This window comes from Orbicella franksi, chromosome 14, assembly GCF_964199315.1.
Source record: "Orbicella franksi chromosome 14, jaOrbFran1.1, whole genome shotgun sequence".
NCBI classification, from domain to species: domain Eukaryota; kingdom Metazoa; phylum Cnidaria; class Anthozoa; order Scleractinia; family Merulinidae; genus Orbicella; species Orbicella franksi.
Window position 1 is genome coordinate 22,801,788 of NC_138158.1, and position 23,138 is coordinate 22,824,925.

Sequence of the window (23,138 nt, forward strand, 5' to 3'; positions counted from 1 at the left end):
TAAAAATGCATCCTTTTGTTTAGAGAGTGACTTAATGGCGTAATTTTAAATTTGTGGCATCTGTATCTACTGAACCGATGCTAAATGAAACCTTGGGAGACCATGGGAACGTAAGGCAACGCTTTTGTTTCCGGTTGTTAGTCTCGACAGTTATTGCCTGATCGTGCAGTACGTTAAATATTTTCCTGTGAGGAATGGATTTCGAACCGCGTCCTCGTGTTCTGAGTTTTCAGTCAGTACAGTCATCAACTGATGAAGACTACGGAGGATATAGTGGTTCAGGAAGGCGGACGTCTGAAGCTGGTAGCACGACTTCATCGCGACGAATATCGATTAATCCTCAAGGCAGGAAAGCTTCCAAAGTTCCAGCTTACATCTCTCCGTACCGTCATTGGAAGAATCTTAGCGATTCCGCCCGCGAGAAGTCGGAAAAAGCCGGCCAAGAAGAAGAGAAAAAGCCGGAGGTAGAGAATACTTACCGTACCGAGCCAAAGAGGAAATTTCCTGAGAGAGAAGTGAAAGAAATTATCCAAAACAGTTTGGAAGCTATGCTGGGTGAGCTGACCTACAACGCTACAGAATGTGGCTTTCTGACAAAGCTGCTAAGTTCAAGGATTATGGAGCAAGTTAAGAGTCTCAGTATAGAACGCTATAAACTTGTTTGTTTGGTCAATGTGGGCTCAAAACACGACCAAGGCCTCAGGGTTGCCAGTAGGTGTCTTTGGAACGCGGATTTCGACACACACGTCTCGGCAAACATCGAGAACGGAACTCTATTCGCTGTGGCAACAGTGTATGGGGTATATTTTGAATAACTGAACGAATCTCGGCTGTCATTGATATAGTTTATAGACACCCATTTAAAACTATTTTAATCACAGAGAAACAGCGGGATATCTGCAATTATCTTGGCGATATTTACCCAGAGTGTCGCGATGATGAAACACATACAATTTATCCATGCAATCTTGTTTTTATCCTTTTCAACAAGTAGTTTACATCGCACATGCTAACAGCAACAAAGATTTTACCGAGTGCCAAAGAACAAATGGAAGCCAGAATGACACTGTTACAAAGATACATGAGTTTACGTTATCGTTTGTTTCGCACGCTAGCTCCCTGACAACGAATTTTTTCTAAACGATAGTTACATGTAAACTATCGGAGAATAATTGTCATAGTGTTTCTAGAACAACAAGAACTGAATGCAAAGTTTTAAAGCAACCATAGTGGAATCGACGAAAGTGTGGAACAGAGAAAGAAAATTATAGCGTGACTCGAAATAAACAGTTATGTAAATTTCACTTGTACTGCTCGGTGACAACATATATCATCGATTCGCTTAAATGACTTCAAAGTCGATTTGCAATTTGTTATACGCGCCAGAGTTGTTGAAATCGATATTCGCTAAGTTAGCAAGATTCTTTTATTTTCTATCATAAAACTAAAAGCACCAATCATTACATCAACAGGTTGCAGCCAAGATAGTCTAACTCAAGAACATTAAAAGACAAAACAAATGTATGTCTTTCATTGGTCTTACAACATTTCCTGTCTAATTTTCTTTTTTATGCAGATGACGTGAAAACTTCATTTTCTCTTGATGACGTAGATAACAATTTTTTGAGTCAAAATAAAATTTACGTTACAGAACTAATTACAGTATTTCTGTATTCAGTTGAAATTCTATTTCGAGTGGAAGACTATATCAGTGTTCGTCCCCAGCCCGACAAGATAAAACTTTTAAAAAGAGCTTCTTCACGGTTTTCGCATCTTGAAAAGTTTATCCTTAATTTTTCACGTTCGTCGTTTGTAATCCGTTTTAATCTTCTCCATCCTCAACCATCCTCGTTCCTTTATAGTTAATTATTATCTCTTTTCGACACAGAGGAGACGAGCGCTAGCTGACACGCTCCTTGCGGTCAGTGTTTGAATAGTTAGGAAAGCAAAGTACAGGCTACCTTTCAAGATATAATATTTTTGTGTACGAATTGCTTTCCTCTCGAATTCTCCTTGACCCAAGCTGGAAAACTCTAGCAGTTTAAAATTGATAAGCCACTAAACTGGTGTCTAAAGGTTTAATTTTCTTTTCATTCCTTCCGCCATGTTTTAAGCAATTTAAGTGTAAACTGATGCCGCTCTTTACTTTAATGCATTAATAGAGATCAGGGAATCCATACATGTTTATTCAAATTCAGAAATATGAAAAACTGTACATAAATTCGAAAAGGGAGTTTAGAGGTTAACCCTATTAATAAAATTGCCCTAAAAAAGAGACTAAGGCCCAGTTCAGACGTCGTGCTTCTGCCGTGCCGAACGTAATTGCAATTTGGTTCGACTGTAGCACGGCAAAGAAACAACTCTGATTCAGGCGTCGTGCCAGAGTCGAACCAAATTCAGCATTTAGCGATGCCTCGTAGCAATTCTCCTCCTAACTCCCCGTGGGAACGCAATCTCGCCAAAATACATTAATATAATTTATGAATTTTGTTTAGCGTGGCAAAAGCACGACGTCTGAATCACTGCAGTGCCAGAGTCGTGTAGCACGGCAGAGCTTGTCGAACTTAATTGCTTGCCGAACTTAATGCAAAAGTTTGATTCAGACGCCGTGCTTCTGCCGTGCTTTTGTCGAACTTAAATCCTGAATTTAGTTCGGCACGGCAAAAGCACGACGTCTGAACTGGGCCTAAAAATTACAATTACAGTTACGTTAAAAAATATTGAAAGAAGAAAAAATACATATATTTGGTAAATAGTTACAATTTTAGGATACTACCGACGAATTTCTCGTTTAGATGTTGCAAAGTTTCGTTATAAAAAAACGAAAATAACAACACTCGTACGGCGCTATTTTGTAAAAATGTTCTGCCTAATTTTTAAATTGTAAGAAGTACAATTAGTTTGACATCCTTTAGGTATAGTACTTAGAAGATAATTTTCTGCCCCAAAAGATATCATTGCAAAAAAAATTAAGATATGTTTTGTCAACGCAAATCTTACATTGATCAGTTCAGTAGTGTTAAAACCTGGTTTGGCGATAAGCATTTTCACCATTCCGTCCACACAATCCGCTATCACTCCGACGGGGAAAACGTTTTGGAAGGACCAGATCTTGTCAGTAAAAATCTTACTTTATGATTCACACTTTTAAGCCAGATTAACATTTTTATTCAACATTTCTCTGTTGTGGTTTGATCCTCAAGCCGATCCATTCAAAATGCATCGTGCTGGATTGAAAACTTGTTTCCCGAGAACGATTGATAAAACTAATATAACGCGGCCAGAATTTGCCTTGTAAACCAGATATACAACATATCTCTGTTCTAGATATGCACATCTTTGCTAATTTTAGTTTTGATTTTAACGAGTCGTTCGTTTTTCGTTTATAACAGCTTTTAGTAGATATCACTTCCTTTGTGATGTCCTTGAATTTCGAGTGTTGTTCAGTACTAAATTGGTCTTTGCGGAATTCATGTAATAAACAATCAAAAAACAGACACATGCAGATGTGTTTTCATCCAATCGGCATAAGGCCGATTAAACTTAAAGTCTGTCAACGGATCTTTATTGCTGAAGAGGTATGCTTAGTTCACATGCATAAAAAGTCCAAACTTGTGTGAACAATTCAGCTGCAGTCTCGCACGAACACAGTTTCACCTAGGTATTTGGAAAACTCGCGCAATGTGAGTTTGTCTTACGAACAAATGCCTCAAAATATACTTTTCCCACAGTAATCAACTGCGTAACTTACTGTTTGCTTGCTTTCTTCTTAAGTAACTAGACATTAACGCTTTCCGCAGACATAAAATGGTAAATGTTTCCTACTTCAGGCGAAAAAAAAAAAAGAAATGTACAATAAAATGATTTAGGGGAAAGGGAAATATAATTTGCATATTTAATGGTTCATGCTCGAGATGAAAGGGTAAAAATAATCTGCAAATACTTTTTCTTTTCGGTTTAATCTCTGAAATTACAAAACATTAGTATCATCCATTACGAAAAAAGATAACGCCAAATCCTAACAAATTCACACATTTACTGAAAATGGGTTTTATTCAAGAACAAGGCAGTTACACAAGTTTGTTTTGTCTTTTAACGCCGCTTTTAAACGTTATGTTATTTCCTTCCTCGCAGTTTCAACACTTTCGCCTTCTCGTTATCTTTTTTTTATCTGTTATGCAATCTGTTTTGCATCAAGACAAGATAAAATCGATATCCAGGATCTCAGTAAATAAGTATTTTGACTGAAGTTGCTAGACACAGTCCCTAAAGTGAGTCAGATAACCTTGGACAAAGGTTACCTTGGACAGTTCCTCTCTGAGACAACGATGTCAAGTTATATGTTCAAATTTTTTAAGCTTTTTTTATGACATTGCTGGGTTTTTTAATTTTTTTTTCGGTTTTGCTAAGTTTCGTTTTGTTCCATCCTTTGCGTTGTTCAAAAGTAGCCTGTAAAACGAAAAGAAGCTTGAAGATGCACTTTTATAAAACATATTTAGAGGTTAAAGTTGAACCCCGCGGAGTGGTGTCGTGCAAAAAGCTCAGGCTTAGCTAGACAGAGAGACTGATTAGTTTGGCCTGTGTCCAGCTTCCATCTATTACTACCAAAACGCATTTCGCCTCATCATTCCGGGTATACGGATTAGCTCCCACGGGTTCCTAAAGCTAAGTGGTAGAGCGATAAACAGAAGGTCATACGTCATAGGTTGCACTCCCGTTAAGCGGACAAGGAAACATTTTTCCGCGTAGCTTTTGCCATGTTAAAAAAAAAAAAAGCTCCTCAAAACGTAATTTTTCGGGCAAAAGCCAGAGGAAAGACTTTTTCTTGTAAGATTGTTTTCACTTTTCTTTTTCGAAATTTCTAAAATGTGGAAAAGACATTGAGAAATCTGGAAAGCAAATCAGACCATTTTTCAGGGACCGTTTTAATTTTTTTTAAGTTAGTGTATTTAATCTCAGTCCGTAACTAAATAATAAAAATAAATAGATGTAGAAAGCGCAATTTTAAAATAAAGTGGCCATTCGTTTATTTCCTAAGCTAATTGCGTTGAAAACATTGAAATGGATCCCGCACGCAAGCATGCTCGGCGGATCAGATTTCAAAGGAAACGAGTTTCCCGTAGGATTTCCTGGGCTTTGTCCATGCCACAATTATAAACAGAGATGCAAATAAACGGAGTTCACAAATCGTAGTGTAATTCGGCGTCTCCTCGGATTTTCAACGCTCCGTGACCTTCACAATCTAAGCACAAAACAAAGATCGAAAAATGTGGCGACTCCTAGCGACAGGGCTATATTTCGCTTGTCTTATTCATGAGGTAAGTCAAAAATACCATAAATTATACACCTAGGTCAAAACATTCATCTTGTGCAGACCTGAGGTCATTTTTAACCTCTATTGCTAATACATTTGTGCATTAATTTAATATGCTTGTCGTATTCAGTTCTGCTAACTTGTATAGACTTGTTTAAGCTAGCAGAATAATTTACCTGGAAATTGTACCCTTGAATAGATCCATATGACATTTTCTTATGAAATAACGTTTTGAACGAATCGACTCTGCAATCTCTGTGTCATATTTTGTCCAGGTTAGAACGTCTTTAAAAGCAGAATTTCACACAATGCTGTCCAAAGATGAAAAGAAAAGATATTTACACACAGATTCCCAAGATACCGGTAAGAAAGTAGCCAACCGCGTTCACGTGAAAACATGTCTTCGAGATACAAGGAATGTGTCATTAGTCGAACGTCTTGTGGCAATGCGGATCGCGATGTTGAAAACTTGCTATGATAGTATCAATTTTTCTTCGAGTCTGTTCGCGAAGGGGAAACAACTAAAGGACAAAGAATTGTTTTTATGCCTAAAAGGCGGAATTAAGTGAAACGTGAAAGAGAAAAGCATCACAAAAACAAGGGAAGATAATCGTGTCGAGGGTTCCTGCTGTGCCAGTCCACGTTACCTCATTCACTGTCAGCGGGAAGGTGTTTTCCTTGGTTGATGGGAGAGGTAGAGTGTAAGAAGGAGGGCGGGGAGGCAGGGGAGGGGGCGTTCTAAAGTGCAGCCTGTTCAGCTGGGTGAGGTATTAACTCTGATCCGAGATAGCGATGCAAGAGTTACACTAGTAAGGAGCTCGACGTCTTCTGAAGTCAGTCTAACAATAGACGCTTTGCATAAATGGCGCTTAACTGTGAATAAAAATACCGTTATATATCCTAAGCTTTCCAGACAAAGGTTTGGGATGTATAAGTATTGTTATTCAAATATCGGCGCCATTTCTGCAGTGTGTCTATTAGCTAATTGCTTGTTTACACTGTCACGCCATCAAAAATAAATATCGTAACCATTCAATAAATTCAGTCAAGAATCTGGAAAATGCTAGATGATTGATATATAAACAACCTCGCCAAGATTTAGGTCTGTGTGGTTTTTCATTCTAGCGTTGTACGAAAAAGTGTTTCACCGAAATTTAAAGGACTTTACATATGGAAGTTGGTGTCAAGTAACAGAAACATCTGTCATTGAGTTTTGCTATTGAGACGAGAAATTATTACTCTACAATTCCGCCACATTAAAAGTAATAATTCTTTTAGGGTAAAATTTGATCAGTTGGCAAAAACTTGAGCGATAACTCATCTTTCGACCAACGTGAGAGCCTTCTCGGGCTGCTATTGTAACGTCACGCAACGCGTAAACTTGGAAATTCAAACGTCCTCTATAATATATGTATATATATATAGATAATCCCTTTTCTTTCAAGTTCCAGAGTATGAAATAACCCGAGTCCTTAAGTACAGAAGAAAACGAAGTCCATTGTCGCCTCAACATGAATTCAGTCTGTCTGCATTTGGGAGAAACTTCAACCTAATGTTAGAACCTAATGATGACGTCATTAGCGATGGCGTGCTGCCCATAGAGAGATTGACAGCAGATGGACTGCTGACAAAAGAAATTCATTTACCCCAAGGAAGATTCTATGTAGGTCACGTGACGTCCGATCCTGAATCCCATGTGGCTGTTCGGGAAGCCAGTAACAAGGGCCAACTGGTAAGTACTCTTTTTCCTTGGCCATCGTAGCTTGATAAGAAATAACACACAAACTGCGGTGATAAACATGGCAATAAAACGCATGTTAAAAAACAAAGTTCATTTACTTGACGTTTCGTATGTTTCAACATACATCTTCAGAAGTGACCGTTAGCAATAGAAGCAACAACTAAATTTCAATTTAAAATAAGTAACTAATCTGTAAGAAGCCAATATCCAGTGATGTTCTGTTGAAGCGCGATAGATCCTTCTCGTAATCCCTGACAATTTTCAACGTCTCCTGACCATACCGCACATAAACAATGTCGTAAATACTCTTTTTCTTTGACCATCGTAGCTTGATAAGAAATAACACGCATACTGCCGTAATAAACTGGTAAGACTTGTAACTGCCCTCCACTTCCTTCTCCCCCACCCCCAAAAAAGAAAAACTCCTAGCGCTCCGGTTAGCGTAAATATCACTGATTCGACAGTGCTTAGCTCTCAATAATTGCAAGGATTAATCCTTTACATGTACAGACTACCTTGTCAGTGAGGCAAGCTTCGAACGTTGACACTATTAAGCGTTTAGTTAAGTCTCGTTTGTTCTCTTAGGCCTTTCGTTAAGATTTTTTTGTAAGTCCAATTCTCGAATATATTATAGGATTTTAGGTCTTAAATTTCAAGATGCGTTGGTAGTATTAATCCTCAATGTGTAATTTGTGAGAATTTATCTAATTGTAATGCCCTTTTGACTATTTTTAAAGAAATTAATAAATGGTATTATTATTATCATTATTAATATTATTATTATTATTATTATTGCTTTGATGAACCACACGATGTTTTTGAAGTTCGTTATTTAATGAAGAAAATACATGTTTCGGATGAGACATCATCCATCGTCAGTTGTACAGTGATAAGTAAAATGAAATTATGCAATAAATAGCATGACAAAGTGAGATATTAACAAGGCTAATTAAGGATTAAGATCAGGATTAAGGATTAGATTTCTCATTGCCTCTTACCCGAAGTATTGCTTCGTCATTTCGCCATTTCGTGTTTTAAATACGCCTTTATTTTTTTTTATAACTGCTATTTTTCAGAGCGGCGCCATAATGAGCGATGATCACATGTACGAAATAGAGCCTTTACCAGATCACCTCCTCAAACGCGCGGCATTGAAGGGGAATGGGTACCACGTAATATCCAGAAGAAGTATTAAAGACCTTACGAACAATGAAAAAAAGTCAACTCCTGCAGGAGGTAACAGATGTGTGGTTTTTCTTACTGTCTTTTTAAGGGTGTAGATTGACAGGCGTAAGTGAGTAGCCAGTAGTTGGTCATTTGTAGGGTGCCAATTTCAGCTTGGTAAATTGTTAGTCAATTTTAGCAGGGATACGCGCACTTTTTCACTTAGCTTTCATGCCCTTGATCAAGGTTGGACAGATTGGTTTTGCCTTACCAAACATTGGGCTTAATTAACGAATTGACGGGGAACATTTTTAGCTATGTGAGCAGTCTTGCTTTATCGTTTATCTAGAAGAGTTGTCATTTAACCCGTTACCATGCTGCAACACAACTTTCCTTAGTTCATTTGCATGGCTTATGCACATGGCCTGTGGAAGGTTCGACCCTTCTCCCAGACGATAATTGACAGCCTGTCAATGGAATTCTGAGTGCTGATGGGATCGATTAACATCTCATCGCAGTCTGAGTCTGGAAACAGATTTTACTGATACAATGTAAATGTTATTTTTACTATTCCCCAAATTTCGAAAAATAAAGAAACAGACGACAAACTAAGTGAAGATCAAGGCGAGCTAGACGACACTTCAAGTAGGCGTGTTGACGCCGTGTACCAAGGGAAGATTTACATCGAGGTTATGCTGGCAGCTGACAAAACTACCTGTGATTTCTATGGCAACGGAACCCTGGATTATCTTCTGAACACAGCAAACTTGGTAATAATTGCAATACGTCATTGTGACTTTGTAAATGTTCATCAAAAGACACTACAGTCGAACCCCTATGACTCGTATTAAATTTATGGTGGCCGTTTAACAGTCCTCATCGTCCCTTTGTCACTGGAGAGAACCGTCGTGACATTTAAATGCCTCCTTCGGTTGAATAAGGCAGCCGGGTACCCCCATTATCATTTCCGAGGTTACCCATGTTTTGATTGGATAAACGTTACGGGAAGAGAGCTTGAAATTTGGAATTTATCCTTGGCGAACTTTTGTTTGTTTTTAGATCAGTCGTCTGTACAAGGACAAGTCAATTGGAATGCAAGTGTCCTGGGTGCTGGTGAAAGTTTTCCTGGTGGAAGGATATGATGTAAGTAAAATTTAATTAGCAGGGAGTTGAATATGGCCGGGCGTTTGACACAACAAAGGAGTCATCATCATCATCACAGGAATTTTTAGAAATTTTTCTAACTTTTTATTGTAACTTTTTACATATTGTAACTTTTATTGTTCATACTTTGTACTAACTTTAGATGTGTTATAATTACTCGTAGATTCTTAGCACAGAGGGTCACTACCTAGTTTATCAGTTTATAGTGTCATGTGTCACCCTCTCTAAATAAAGTTGATATATTGATTGATTGATCATCATCATCATTATAATTATTTTCTTCTTCTTCTTCTTCTTCTTCTTCTTCTTTATAAGAGGAAGTGTCCATCACCTGAAGACGTGGTTTTTAGAGAGCACCTCTATAAAATAAAGAAGTACAAAACAAATATTCGAGAAAATAATGAAAGAATTTTTTGTTTGCCGGCCAGAAAACTTGTAGATAAAATGTACAGAAAACAGAATACAGCACCAACCCGAACAATGTCCAATACTGTCTTTCGAATGATTTCTGCTCAAGTTGTCGAAATATGCGTTAGATCAGCAACAGCAGTCTTTCTCAGTTAAGTTAAACTAATTTCTCATCGGGATGATCCTGCTACACTTACTAAATAGTCAAGAAGCAGGCTTGGTTACAACGGCTGAGAGATGTACACTATTTGTGTTGCTTTCCATTACCAGGCCGGCCTTGATTTCACGGCCAACAACATCACAGGTGGTGGCAAGTACCTTAGAAAGTTTGCAAAATGGGCCTCGACACGAAACAAGCCTGAAGGAGAAGCTGAACATTACGATCAAGCCGCCATGTTGACAAGGTTTGTGCCTGTGGGTAATACATGACTTATGTGTAATATGAGGGGTAATGAGATGGGAAGAGGGGATGAGTGGCTCAAATTTTCATCACCTGAAAGGGGTGACATAAGCCTAGCCCGCATGCGGGTTTCCTTTGCTTCATGCTACAGCAGCCCTCATGAGAGCCATTTAAAGTGTCTCCAGGGAAGCCGACTGAGGCGAAGAAACATCCTTTCTCAGGGTAGGCTCAGGGTCTAGCTGTGAATTTTCCTGTGCGCCTGTAAACACCCACTGCTGGAAACTGAGCCCATTCACACGGGCGCAATGCTATAACGTCCAAGTTGTGTTAAAGTACAATACTATGAAGTGTTTATTGTCTTTCTGTAGGAGGCTCTGCGGTCTCAATAGCTGTTATATAGATGGTAAGAGAAATAATTATGTAATGTACGTCTAAATAGTGTAATATTCTACCCTGGATATCGTTATTAATGACATGGTAATAAGTTGGCCTGGGACAAGCCTAAGACCAGGCGAAAATAGAACCGGACAGCTAGAGCAAGCCCGACTAACCCGTTGGGTGAGGTAGTGGGTCGCCAACCTCTTTGCGTTCGCGACCTCAAGTAGAGTGATGGGGTGGAACACTCGTAAGGTACTTTATACTGTCATTTGCATAATCCCTAGGGTATCAATTACCAATGCAAATTAAGTTTGCATAGTCCCTTCATTTAGGACTACTTTTGTTGCATTTTGTTAGCACCTTACTTTTCCAACTAATGAAATCGATGAAACTGTGTCTATTTTTTTTTTTTTCAGGACTGGCGTATTTAAATACGCCATGTGATAGGAAATATGGAGTGAGTGTAAATGACGCCAGTGGTTTGACAGCAGCGTACTCTGTAGCACATGAAATGGGCCACAAGTAAGACTGCGATAGCTTCAATTGTTAGTACGCGCGCTGTTGATTGGTCAATTGCTAAAATTCACTACGTAACTTACAGTACGGACCTCGAACTCGGTTAGTAAGAGGTATTAGTATCACCCAACTAGTGGACTAATGCAAATCCTGCAATTTGATTGGCTACGCTACTAAGGGACTATTAGTAATAGTCATCGAGTAGCGAAATTGGCGCCATCGAGCGTGACGCTTTCTTTCGTTTTATTCCCAAATAAATATGTCTTCAACTTGCATTTGCTAACTTTATTACCTTTTCTGTCCGACTAGTTGGGTGATACTAAAACAATTAGACCCTTCGCCCTCAAGGGCCACGGGTCAATAGCCCATTCGGCTTCACCTCATGGGCTATTGACCCGTAGCCCTTGCGGGCTACGGGTCTAATTGTTAATTAGAAACCCATATGGGTTCCTAGTAGATCGTGGGAAAAACTACCATATAAAAAGGGTGGGGTGCTCTTTGTACCTTTTAGAGGTTAAAAACTCGGTTTTGGTACCGCTTAGGGTGTTCAGCCTCAAAAGGTCCACAGCGGGAGCTTTTTACGTTTTAGGGTAATGAGCTCAAAACATATGACAGGAGATATTTGACACTCAACGTTTTGAGTAGAAGGTATTCGAAGCAATCGTCTTTATCGCTATTTGAAATTACGGAAGTGTCAGTTAATGTGTTGATTTCGACTTGGTGCCTCTAAGGGGTGAAAGACATTTCAAGCCACGCCCACAAAACATGATCTTGGTACCTCTTAGGGTTTTTTTTCAAAATTTCCGACGAGCACCCCCGCCCTTTTTATATGGGCTCTGCCCCCCCCCCCCCCCACCACCCCCGGGCTAGTTCTAGATCTCCTCCAACTATTCACTGAATGCCTTTTGACGAGCAAACAGTAGCTTAATGGCGCTGGATCTACCTATGTGCTCTAACCTAGCTGGAGAGAATAACAAACAAACCCACATAGATTGTTGGAAAAACTTGGAAATTGGAGGAAATAATAGCTGACAATTCGACAATTTTCTTCATGTTTGGAGCAGCCCTATCGCGTCATGAGGGTAGAACGGCCGGGACACATGGAAGATTCAAAACCTTCTGGTTAATACTCTGTCTCATTCAGCAATTTCTTTAAAACACGTGTTCACTTAAATATATGACTATTGACAAATTAACGATAAGTCCTTTTTCTTCGCAATTCCGGAGGTCGCGGGTTCAATTCCCGCTCTGAGCACTTAGCTGGAGTTGTTTCTCGGTAGACCCTAGTTCAACTCCTCGGCCATGCTTGTAAATAGCCAACTGGTCTGTCTCCGGCCAGCTGGGATCTTTAAGCCTATTATGTTTAGTTGATATATTTGTTTCTTTCAGTTTAAGCGGCATACCTGTGAACTAGCTGGATGTAGCTAAGCGCATTGACCACTATAAACAACAGCAGTTTTTTAAAAAAAAAACAACAAACGGTTGGGATTTTTCCCCGGCACAGCTAGCTTACATTATGTTCTCAAACGTTGTTAATTAAGTTCAGTCATCATCAATTTGGTTTTGGTTTCCAAGCTTGTAATCTGCTTTTCCATTCAGCTTGGGTTTGGGACATGACAGAGGAGGTGATTGTGCCAAGGGATATATCATGCAGGGATCCCAGGCCGCAGGTTCCAACGCACATCGTTGGTCTCCCTGTAGCAGAGACAAATTGAGAAAAATATTTACGTAAGTTTATCTACGTTTCTTTTTTCTCCATTGGTTCTTCTCATGGTGAGGCGTTGGCCTCAGGTTTAGTGCGCTCGACTACAGATAGCGAGCGGTATGGGTTCGAGCCCTGGCCGGCGACATTGTGTTGTGTTGGCAAGACATTTTACTCTCACAGTGCCTCTCTCCACCCAGGTGTATAAATGGGTACCGGCGAATTTAATGCTGGGGATAACCCTGCGATGGACTAGCATCCCATCCAGGAAGGAGTAGAAACACTCCTTATCGAAGATGAGCGTCGGCTTGATCAGCCACTTGGCTCCTAAGCAGACTTAAACCTTTATATGAAGAAATGATATAATGTCATGTCTTCATATCGTGTCTTCGTATCTTTCTCCGCAGTTCAAATTTATGATCATTCATATATTCACTTGTATTAAACCTTTATCTTTAACATCTTTCCAGGGAACACACATGTTTCCACAATAAGCCTCCTAAACAGCTTCCCAGTCCCACTCTTCTTCCAGGCTATACCACTGACATAGACAAACAATGCCAGATGGCGCACGGAGAAGAATATAGAGGATGTTCTTCACAGAAAGTAAGTTTATCTAATCCCCATCATTTTTACGGAATTTTTTACTTGAATTATCTCGTTTCAATGTCAATAGCTAAAAGATGCTTACGCCCACATTTTACGTTGGAACTGACATTTTGCGTCATTTAATTGTAAGGATTTGGTCAACACCTTCAACACTAACCTACGTTTGAATGCAAAAAAATAGGAAGTTATTTACAAGCCTGCTTGTAAGTGTCACGCATCCGAACTTATCCCTTGTCCCTGTAAACACTAACGCATAGTATTAGCGGCATATCCGGGGGGGTGGTATTATCCAAGCGGAGCGTGGGAGTAGGGGAAGGCGGAATTTAATTGACCCTGTTACATTAAAAAGGGGGGATCGAGGGCGAAAAATATTCGACTCTCTGAGTTTTTTATCTTATAAACAAAAATGTGGATGATTCATGGTTGGTGCTTGGGGTACCTATTAAATCACGGTGACTTCTGATTTATATTTTATCTTTTTTTTTAACTTTTATTTTTAAGTGGAGCTGCGGCGTCCTTTACTGTACAAAGGGAGGGAGCTGCTACAGCCGAGGAGCCCCTGTTGCTGAGGGAACTGTGTGCGGTATTAGGAAGGTAAGAATACAATTAAAGCAAGAAGGTACCGAGTAAACTATAGTTGAATGCGCGCCTGGAGGCCGCCGTTTGCCTATGGCCAAATGGTCCACGTGCACGTAATCAAAACTTATCCTGGTCCCCTTCCCATGAAACAATTTTCAATATTGCTACTCCCCCCAGGACAAAATGCTGCTAGATCATCGTTGGTTAGCACCTGGCACTTTGTTAGGCTGCCGTGCCTCAAAAAAGAAGAAAGGCAATAGAGAATGAAATGACCTACTCCAAAACACAACGCAATGGTCCTAGCAAGCTAAAATGTTGTAGAACAAAGTCAAACACTGTTTATCTTTGGGCCTAGATTCGAAATAGTGCCGTTTTAAGTTAACCAAGACCGCTGAATAAAAAGACTAAAGACGCATACGTACAGAGTTAGTCTCGATCAGATGTAAAATATTCGCAAATACCATAAGACCATGAACAATGACACTTCTGTGTATTTTTTCAACCTACGTTTCATCATTTTCCTGCCGGTATTTAGTGAATAGTTTACTTCAGATTAACACTGTACACAGATGAGCCTTTCCTCATTTTATTCAGAAACTGGACTATTGAGTTTCTCTTTGTATCTGCGAGTGCGCCTTCGCGCAATGTAAAATAGAACTAAAGTTCATATCATTATTAATCTTGTGCTGTTTTCTTTGTCTCTTTGTTTTGTTTTAAGTGGTGCCGCGCTGGAATCTGCACTGATGTAGGACCAAGTTTGCCGCCACCAGTTGATGGTGGGTGGGGTCGCTGGGGATCCTATGGTGAATGTACCAGAACTTGCGGAGGAGGGGTGAAATATCGAAGTCGACAGTGTAACAATCCCAAGTAAGTCTGTGAAACCCTAAACGTTTTGCAAGAGAAAATGCTCGTGACGAAATTTATAATGGCGCCTTCACATATATCTGCTGTGAGTCCAGGAAGCAGAGGTCAACTTATTGACCAAATGGTTAAAGTCCTGGCCAAACAGACTCGCAAGTAGACTCAAGTTGAAATAAAACTTATATATATGTATGTATATTTGCGAGTTCGTTTGGACAGGCTTACGTGCACTTGCGTTGACTTGCGATGATTTGCGCTCACTTTGATCGACAACAAAGTTGCACTCAAGTCGACGCAAGTTTTTCACCGTTTGGCCACTCAACCCAAGTCAACGCAAGCTGAGTGACCCCCATCCGCGTTGTTATAGCAACCTATTAGCCGGTGAAATACAGGATTTTTGCCGCGCGGAACTAAGCCCGTAATGTACTTGCGAGGAAACTTGCGAGTTCATTTGGCCACCCAACGAAGTCCCTATGCAAGTTCAACTTGCGGCTACTTGCGACTATTGGGAGTCCGTTTGGCCAGGGCTTAATACTTCTACCATTGCAATGTTGACGAAGTGATTCTTTGCTTTTGTTTCTTTCAGACCTCAATACTACGGAAAACCTTGCAAGGGATCTTCAAGAGGACACTTTAGGCTATGCAACCCTAAGGTTTGTCACCCAGATTTCATGTGGAATAAACGTCAATTACCAACGGCCCGTGTTATCTTTTTAAATCCAATGTTATAATGTGCTCTCTAAAATTCTAAACATCTTTTATAGGAGTGCAAAATTGAACGCTTCCGTCTCGAGCAATGCGAAGAACACAACACTAACACCACGAAATACCGTGCTCACTTTTTGGGAGGTATGGTTACTAGTTATGCAATTAATAGTTTGTGTTTTATGCGGTTTTTTCGTTATTTCATACCAGTGGAGTGCGGAGTAAAGTCCACTGTGTGGACCTGTTAAGCCAGAGTGACGCCTTACCTACTTTACTACAAGTACCCTTTTACAGCAGAACTTACAATTAGACCTTTTTTTAAGATAGCAGCTTTCAGCAGGTATCCTGTTTTAGCTTACTGAAATTTATATTCATTCTAAAGTATATGTTGCTTGTAATGAAGTATGGTTTAGCTAGTAGAATCTTGGCCAGGAAAACTTGTCTCTGTTTACAGACAATCGGTGACAACTGTACTAAAACTTCCCTACGGAATTTCGCAAACCTTATGATCTTGAATGGCAAAGGATTATATTAAATAAAAAATATGTTAAACTAATTGATTGTTAAATACCTTTTTGCCTTCTCCTCAGGATCAAGCAAGTGTACGTTAGCCTGTGTAACTGGAAGCACTGGATATTTCTTTGGCCACGTCAAGGATGGAACACGATGTGTAAGCAATCCGTATGTCTATGACGTATGCATTGATGGACAATGCAAGGTATGTACAACAACTTCGTCTCTGTTCGATGTATACTTCTCACACTCATTAATAATTCATCAAATTAAAACAAAGAAAATCACAACCGTGAAGGAGGTTCGGATACCCGGTCTTAATTAGCATGGATTTTGACGATTTTACTTCTCCGTTTATTCCTTAGTTTTTGTTTCGACTGAGAAGATATATCAAACACTCGAGACAGTGTTTCATCGGCTATCCAATCACCTCGAATTTCGTCAAAAATACTCCGCTGCGCTTCGTATTTTTAACTCTCTTCTCGGTGTTTGGATATGCCGATAAAACAATGTCTCTCCCATTTGATATATTACCTGAATCTCTTCGAGTACACTCTGCAAAACCACCTTATCACCAGGCATTGGTGACAAATTTGCACTTCTTTGTTGCTGGGATAGGTCTCCTAAGGGATTATAACTGGTATTGCAGCTTTCTCTATAGAAGTCACGATTTGAAAGTTGAAAAGCGAATCATTGAGTAAATTATCATAAATATAAGTTGAAACTTAGAAAGTTTTTCCCACCCGAGTGTCGAAAGTAAATCCCCTTTTTATTTGATTTTACATTACTACCCTGCGCGTTTGGCATTAAAATATCTCGCGCCACTTCGTCATCCAATCAGAAGTAAAGCCGAAACCAATCGTGACACATTCGCTCACTTTTTTACCGCGCTTTGTACCAGCTAGATGGATTTTTCTGACGCTTTGATGGGTTTACTGGATATTTCCTACGTTCTTTGTGATTGGCCATTTGGTTTTAATCTCACGACACCCGATTGGAAAACATTCCAACACTCAGAATGGTTTGCTTTGTTCCCTTATGCAGGTTGTTGGATGTGATAAGACGTTGAGATCTAAAAAGGTGTTTGATCGATGTTTAAACTGTGGAGGAGATGGTGGCTCTTGTGTTTTGACACGCGGAACATACACAAAGGACTATAAAGTATATGGTAAAGAACAGCTGTAAATTTGTCCTATGTTCTAACTTACCCTGTGTATATCCCTTTCATCTTTCTTCGACGCTATGTTATATTTGTTGTAGGCTCAGTTCGCAACGTGAATGGATATTTTTCGCCAAAATTCTAGATACTTTTCATCCATTAAATTTATGGCGTGTGGTGGTCAACTTTTATAAACGTACTGTACAATTCAGTTGTCATGGTTTATGTGAGATTTTTTTGTGATATTTCCTTATCTGACACTGTGGAAAGAAAAAACGCATACAATAAATAATCATCAGTGAAAAATGGTTTCAATATAGATGTAGCAGTCGTCTTATTCGGCTTTTATACTAACTCTACGAAATTACAATCACTAATTTGTTTGTCTCGATGTATCCGTTAGGTGCCAAGAACGGTGACATCATGTTCACGATTCCAAAAGGAGCTACAAACGTCAGAATTGTCGAGATGAGCAAATCATACAACTTCTTGAGTACGTACGATGTAAAATTAATCATAGAAAAGAACTAGTAAACTAAAATACCAAAGTGGACTGTCAAACCGAGCTACACAAAGCACCTCTAAAAGTAGAATTGCCACTCTTATTACATTTATGTCAGTTAAAGCCCATACCGCTTAAAGGGATCAATGAACAGTGGACACTGGTATGGACGAAAAAAGGCTTATATATTGTCAATATGGGATATGACATGTTATCTAGGTTTACAAAGATACATTACACAAATGACACTTACATCCACAAAGATTTTCCTTGTCCTGATACTTAACTTGGTGATTTGTGTATGAGTGATCTTAGACCTTCTGTCCTACTATCCTTGATGTAATATATCAAACAAGAAAGACTGTGTTTGACCAAATTTCCAATCACTGAGAAGTGAGGTGAAAATACGATACGTAGCGGAGTATTTCTAACGAGTCTCGAAGTGTTTGGATATGTGGTCAAACGCTGTCTTGAGTGTTTGATATATCTTCTAAGTCGAAACTAAACCTATGGAAAAACGGAGAATTAAAATTGTAAAAATCTACGCTAATTAAGGCCAGATATCCAAGTACCGTCACTGTTATGATTTCCTTTGATTAGGCTTGATGAATTAGTAGTGAGGACGTTAATCACTCACATTTTTTTCATCTGCATCACCATTCTTAAGTTTCTGAATATAATCTAGTAATCTTTTCATGTGTAGGTATAGTGTCAAACACGACAGGGACGTACTATGTTCCAGTGCCTAGCTGGACAAACACGTACAAAGCTGCCGGGACATCAATCTACCATTACATGAAAAAGTATAACGACGCGGAGATCATTTTCATCAGAGGGCCAACCAATGAGGCTTTGGATGCCATGGTAATCGCGATTGATCCAAGTTTTACTTCTCCTTAGAATATTTGGTCGGTGCTAAGCCAACATTTGTGAGAATAAAGAAAATCATAACTTTTAAGACATTGTCTTGTTGTACTCACATGAAGTCCTTTCTCTAGATTTTCTCAATGTAGGGAACAATTAATTCCTATTACTAGTAACGTCTTGGGCTCATTTGCACTTTTTTGTTGTTATTTCCACAGTATGTATATTCAGGAATCCACGTCAATAACCCAGGTATTTCGTACAGTTTCTACGTCCCCGGAGTAGGGAAAAGCACAAAATTTCACTGGAAAGCAAGAAATGAGGGTGGCTGCAGCACCACTTGCGCCGGAGGTATAACTGTATTACTTGTTTTAAGGGTGCATCATCTTCCAAGAAACACAACCATATAGCGCCCACAATTGACGTTTAGGTATTCCTCGCTATTCAATAGCCAATCGTGTTGGGTGTGCCAATTTCATAGGTAAAGAAAACAAAAATTGCTTTTTCAGTTTGGCTCATGCACATGACTTCTTGCGTGTTCTGTGAAATAGTCTGATAAATTTCCTTTGTCTTCCTTAAGCTTACAGTTCACAATTTTACCACACAGAAGTTTCTTTAAGAATTAAAAATATACTTATAATGAAACTTCATGGACGCCTTTGGTAGAGATTTAATGTTTGTGGACCTGGCTAATCATGCTAGTCAGAGCTGACTGATGTTTCTTTGGGCTCAGGCCAAAGTCCGTTAGTCCGTTCATCATAGCCATAGCGAACGGAAGCATACTTTTAAAACTCTGAAAGCAAAGCATTTCATCACAAACTAAAGGTACAAAAATCGATGAATTATGCAGTGAGTGACACCGGTGTACTATTAAGGGATTAGGAACTAAATATTAAATGATTTGTCTCACTTGCTTTAAGGCGTGCAGCTAATCAAGGTCACGTGTCACCGCGACGATGATGAAACTGAAGTGACACCTGGTTACTGCAACAAGAGAACCAAGCCGGCGGTATCCAAACCATGCAAGCTGGCCCCCTGCCCTAAAGAGTAAGTATAACCATAGTTAATAGAGGGAAATGGTTAAGAAGGTCGGTAAACATAAAAGAAACAAACAAACAGGCTAAGATGTGTGTTGGAAGGTCCTTGACCCTGCAATTCTTTTGTTTTATACCCATAGACTTATGAATTACATAGTCGCAATGCTTCTGTCGGATAGTTGTATGAGCACACATAACCACCTGTTGTATTTCGCCAGGTTTTGTGCAGGGTTAACCCCTAGAATGGCCGTCAAAAACATAACACAAAGACCTTTGCCAGGTTTTATAACATTTCCCGCTATTAACTTTTTTGTATAACTATCATCTTATGGCTCTATTGACCTTATAAGTATTGATTATTTTTGACTGAATGTTCGTGGAATCTTAGTAACCTTTTGCTTCAGATTTAGCCTGGGAGTCTGGAGCCCGTGTTCAGAGCCTTGTGGAGGTGGTCGGCAGCATCGCAACTTGACCTGCGTTCAAGTAGTTTCCCAAGATGTGACCAAAATTCTCCCCGAATCGGAATGCGTCCACTTGTCGAGACCCGCCAGTACACAAAAATGTAATAACGTAGACTGTTGGCAGAAATGGATCTTAGGGGAGTGGACGCAGGTTAGGCTTAATTACGTAATGTTGCTTCTTATTTGCTATTTTTAATTTAAACTGTCGTGAAGAGTTATTGCAGTTTTACCTCTCATGGACGCAGCGTGGCCGAGTGGTTAGGCCGCCGGACTAGAAATCCGGAGGTCTCGGGTTCTAGTCCCGCTCCTGACCGTTAAGCTGGAGACGTTTCTCGGTAGACCTTAGTTCAACTCCTCAGTCATGCTTGTAAATAGCCATCAACTGGTCTGCCTCCCTAACAGTTGGGATTTTTAAGCCTATTATGTTTATTTTTTCTTTCTTTCAGTTTAAGTGGTATGCTTGAGAACTAGCTAGTTGTAGCTAAGGGCATCGACCACTATAAAGATCTATAAATATTCGACATTTAACATTTGTTTTCAACATACTGTGGTCAAAGTGCACGTTTTGCATATCTCTCCTTGTATACTTCCAGTGTTCCGTTCTTTGCGGTAATGGCACTAAAACACGGAGTGTGGACTGTAAAAAGAAGCTGGCTGATGGCAACTGGACTGTATTGCCAGATGATCAATGCGATGATAAACCATCCTCGATCATGTCATGTAATGAAATGCCTTGTTACACTTGGCGAGTGGAATACCCCTGCGCTTCCTGTGGAAGTAAGAACTTTATTTTGTTTATAGTTAATAGAGGGGATGGTTGAGAAGCCCGGTATACATCAAAGAAGCAAACAAACAGACTAAGATTTATGTTGGAAGGTCCTTGACCCTGCGCATCTTTTGTTTTATGCTCATGCATGGTTCTATTGGTTAGTTGTATGAGCACACATAACCACCTTTTGTATCTTGCCAGGTTTCGTGCAGGGTCAACCCCCAAAATAGCCAACAAAAACCTACAGCAAAAATTTTTGCCAGGTTTCATTACCATTCCCTCTACAGACTATGGTTTGTTGTTTGGCATTAAAACTGGAATGGGTGCTCGTGATTATGATGATGATGTTGTTGCATCAACACACACACGTTATACTCGCATCTTAGGGTCGGATAAGACTTATGTTCCGATCGGCTGCTTCAGAGACAACCAATACGACGGACGACCGCTGCCGGAGATGATCGGAAATCATCGTAAGAACATCAACTGGTATCACATGTCCGAAACAGTAAAGAAGTGCGCGGATGATGCTTGGCAAAAACAGTTCGCCGTCTTTGGAGTGCAGTTCTATGGCGAATGCTGGTCTGGGCCATCAGGCTACGTTACATACGATAAGGATGGTTTTAACTTGCAAGGCTGTTGGGAGGGAGTGGGAAGGAATCGTAACAACTACGTTTACGCTTTCACAAGTAAGTGAATTTGTTGCCATGGTAATTACTCAAGGTTGTGTTAGTGACGGGTAGTAGGATTATTTAACTCATTAGTCCTCATAGTGCATGGGTGCGCATAAGGCCTTTGCCAGACCGTCACCGATTTCGGTCAGCTGCTCGTCGTTATAAGGACCCCATGTCAAGGCTCTGTGCTTCATCTCTCTATTCACTGTCCTCCACAGTCCTCCTCCAGGTTTGTTTCGGTCAGCCTTTCTTTCTGCGGCCATCAGGGGTCCATTAGGGAAAGTCTCTATAGTATTGTTAGTGGCATGTAAAGTTCATGGCCATTGTAGGAATGGCTGTGTTCAAATATTCAGTTCTTAACATCAACACTCTTCCACCTCAGGTTAGGCTTATGATCAAGCTGTACATCCGCTTAAAGAGGAAAGTTTCGTTTTTAGCGCTGCTTAATCGAAATCTTCCACTTAAGACCTGGTACCGGCTGAATCAGGTTCAGATGTATTTGACTGTATTATACGCCATACACCAACCACTCTTAGATATGTGAAGCCTGTTTTTACCACCAGGTTTAGTCTCGCAACCACTCGTAGACTGCATCTACACGGTAACTGACCAGGCAGTAACCGACGAGAAGTGCAGCTCGACAAAGCCTCTCGCCAAGATGAAACAATGCTCCCATGTATGCAAGATGGTAAACACAGGATAAGCAAACACTGGATGCCACAATCAACAGGTACACGATCAAATTTTTCTCAGCTTCTGTCATTGTAATTGTTAATTAGTTACTTATTTTAAATTGAAATTTAGTTGTTACTTCTATTGCTAACGGTCACTTCTGAAGATGTATGTTGAAACATACGAAACGTCAAGTAAATGAACTTTGTTTTTTAACATGCGTTTTATTGCCATGTTTATCGCCGCAGTGTGCGTGTTATAGAAGTTCAGTAAGGATGTCTTAATAGCATCTACAGATTAACCCACATGTTCAGGTGTGCAGTTAGTCTAATAACCTTGTGTAGAGCCCATGACTGTGACCCCTCCTGTCAATACCACATTTTATCCCATGCCATAGAAAATACAGCCAATCAGAGTATAGGAAAGGCGCTGTATAGTCGATGGTATTACACCCAACCTTCCCATCGAGCGCCGTGCATATGTCGCATTGATTGTGTTGGCCACTGTATTTTCTATGGCACAGTATAAAATAGTTATACAACGCCCTCTCGTGATATACCATGGAATATCCCACTTGTCATCTAAAGGCTCGTGTGTATACTGAGAAAATACAGTGACTCGTGAGATATTCTATGGTATACCACTCGAAAGTGTTGTATAACTAGTAGATATCTTATCTGGTATAAGCTGTTGTGAACACTTGGCTAAAACAAGTTTTATTGCTGAGATGTCGGGATAATTTCTGATCCAGTTATTTTGATCATTTCAGACAACTTCATCGCTGAAATCATAACTGCTGCAAGAAGAAGAAGTCTTACTCAGCTCCATTAAGTTTGTCTTTTACTTTTATTTTTGTTGAGGGTGCAAAATGCGCAAGGGATTAAATAAACTTTTCATCACAGCTGAATTATTCTTGATTTCTTAAATCTTACCATAATGTTTGCCA

General features: G+C 39.8%; 2 protein-coding genes across 2 annotated transcripts; both read left to right on the forward strand.

The window, feature by feature from the left end:
* The first annotated feature begins 118 nt into the window (after positions 1-118).
* Positions 119-1,657, forward strand: LOC145468220 (dynein light chain Tctex-type 5-B-like). The gene has a single exon (XM_081451889.1). It carries the CDS (start codon positions 195-197, stop codon positions 813-815), a length of 621 nt encoding a protein of 206 aa, XP_081308015.1. The 5' UTR covers positions 119-194; the 3' UTR covers positions 816-1,657.
* A 3,411-nt stretch (positions 1,658-5,068) lies between these two features.
* LOC145467647 (A disintegrin and metalloproteinase with thrombospondin motifs 1-like) lies at positions 5,069-23,093 on the forward strand. The gene is made up of 26 exons (XM_081451227.1): positions 5,069-5,318; positions 5,590-5,677; positions 6,760-7,046; positions 8,132-8,291; positions 8,814-8,989; positions 9,279-9,362; positions 10,062-10,195; positions 10,560-10,594; positions 10,986-11,091; positions 12,685-12,813; positions 13,258-13,393; positions 13,898-13,990; positions 14,694-14,842; positions 15,423-15,489; positions 15,601-15,685; positions 16,132-16,259; positions 17,099-17,222; positions 17,617-17,706; positions 18,419-18,579; positions 18,798-18,930; positions 19,500-19,626; positions 20,021-20,228; positions 20,671-20,854; positions 21,233-21,535; positions 22,084-22,250; positions 22,962-23,093. Exons 1-25 carry the CDS (start codon positions 5,268-5,270, stop codon positions 22,221-22,223), a joined length of 3,378 nt encoding a protein of 1,125 aa, XP_081307353.1. The 5' UTR covers positions 5,069-5,267; the 3' UTR covers positions 22,224-22,250; positions 22,962-23,093.
* The last annotated feature ends 45 nt before the right edge of the window (positions 23,094-23,138 follow it).

Bases quoted from the DNA above. Each gene is read 5' to 3' on its own strand.
- LOC145468220 (XM_081451889.1), top strand. From the start codon at position 195: ATGGATTTCGAACCGCGTCCTCGTGTTCTGAGTTTTCAGTCAGTACAG.
- LOC145467647 (XM_081451227.1), top strand. From the start codon at position 5,268: ATGTGGCGACTCCTAGCGACAGGGCTATATTTCGCTTGTCTTATTCAT. The intron at 5,319-5,589 runs GTAAGTCAAAAA...TATTTTGTCCAG, and splicing joins TCGCTTGTCTTATTCATGAG to GTTAGAACGTCTTTAAAAGC. The intron at 17,223-17,616 runs GTAAAGAACAGC...TGTATCCGTTAG, and splicing joins AAAGGACTATAAAGTATATG to GTGCCAAGAACGGTGACATC.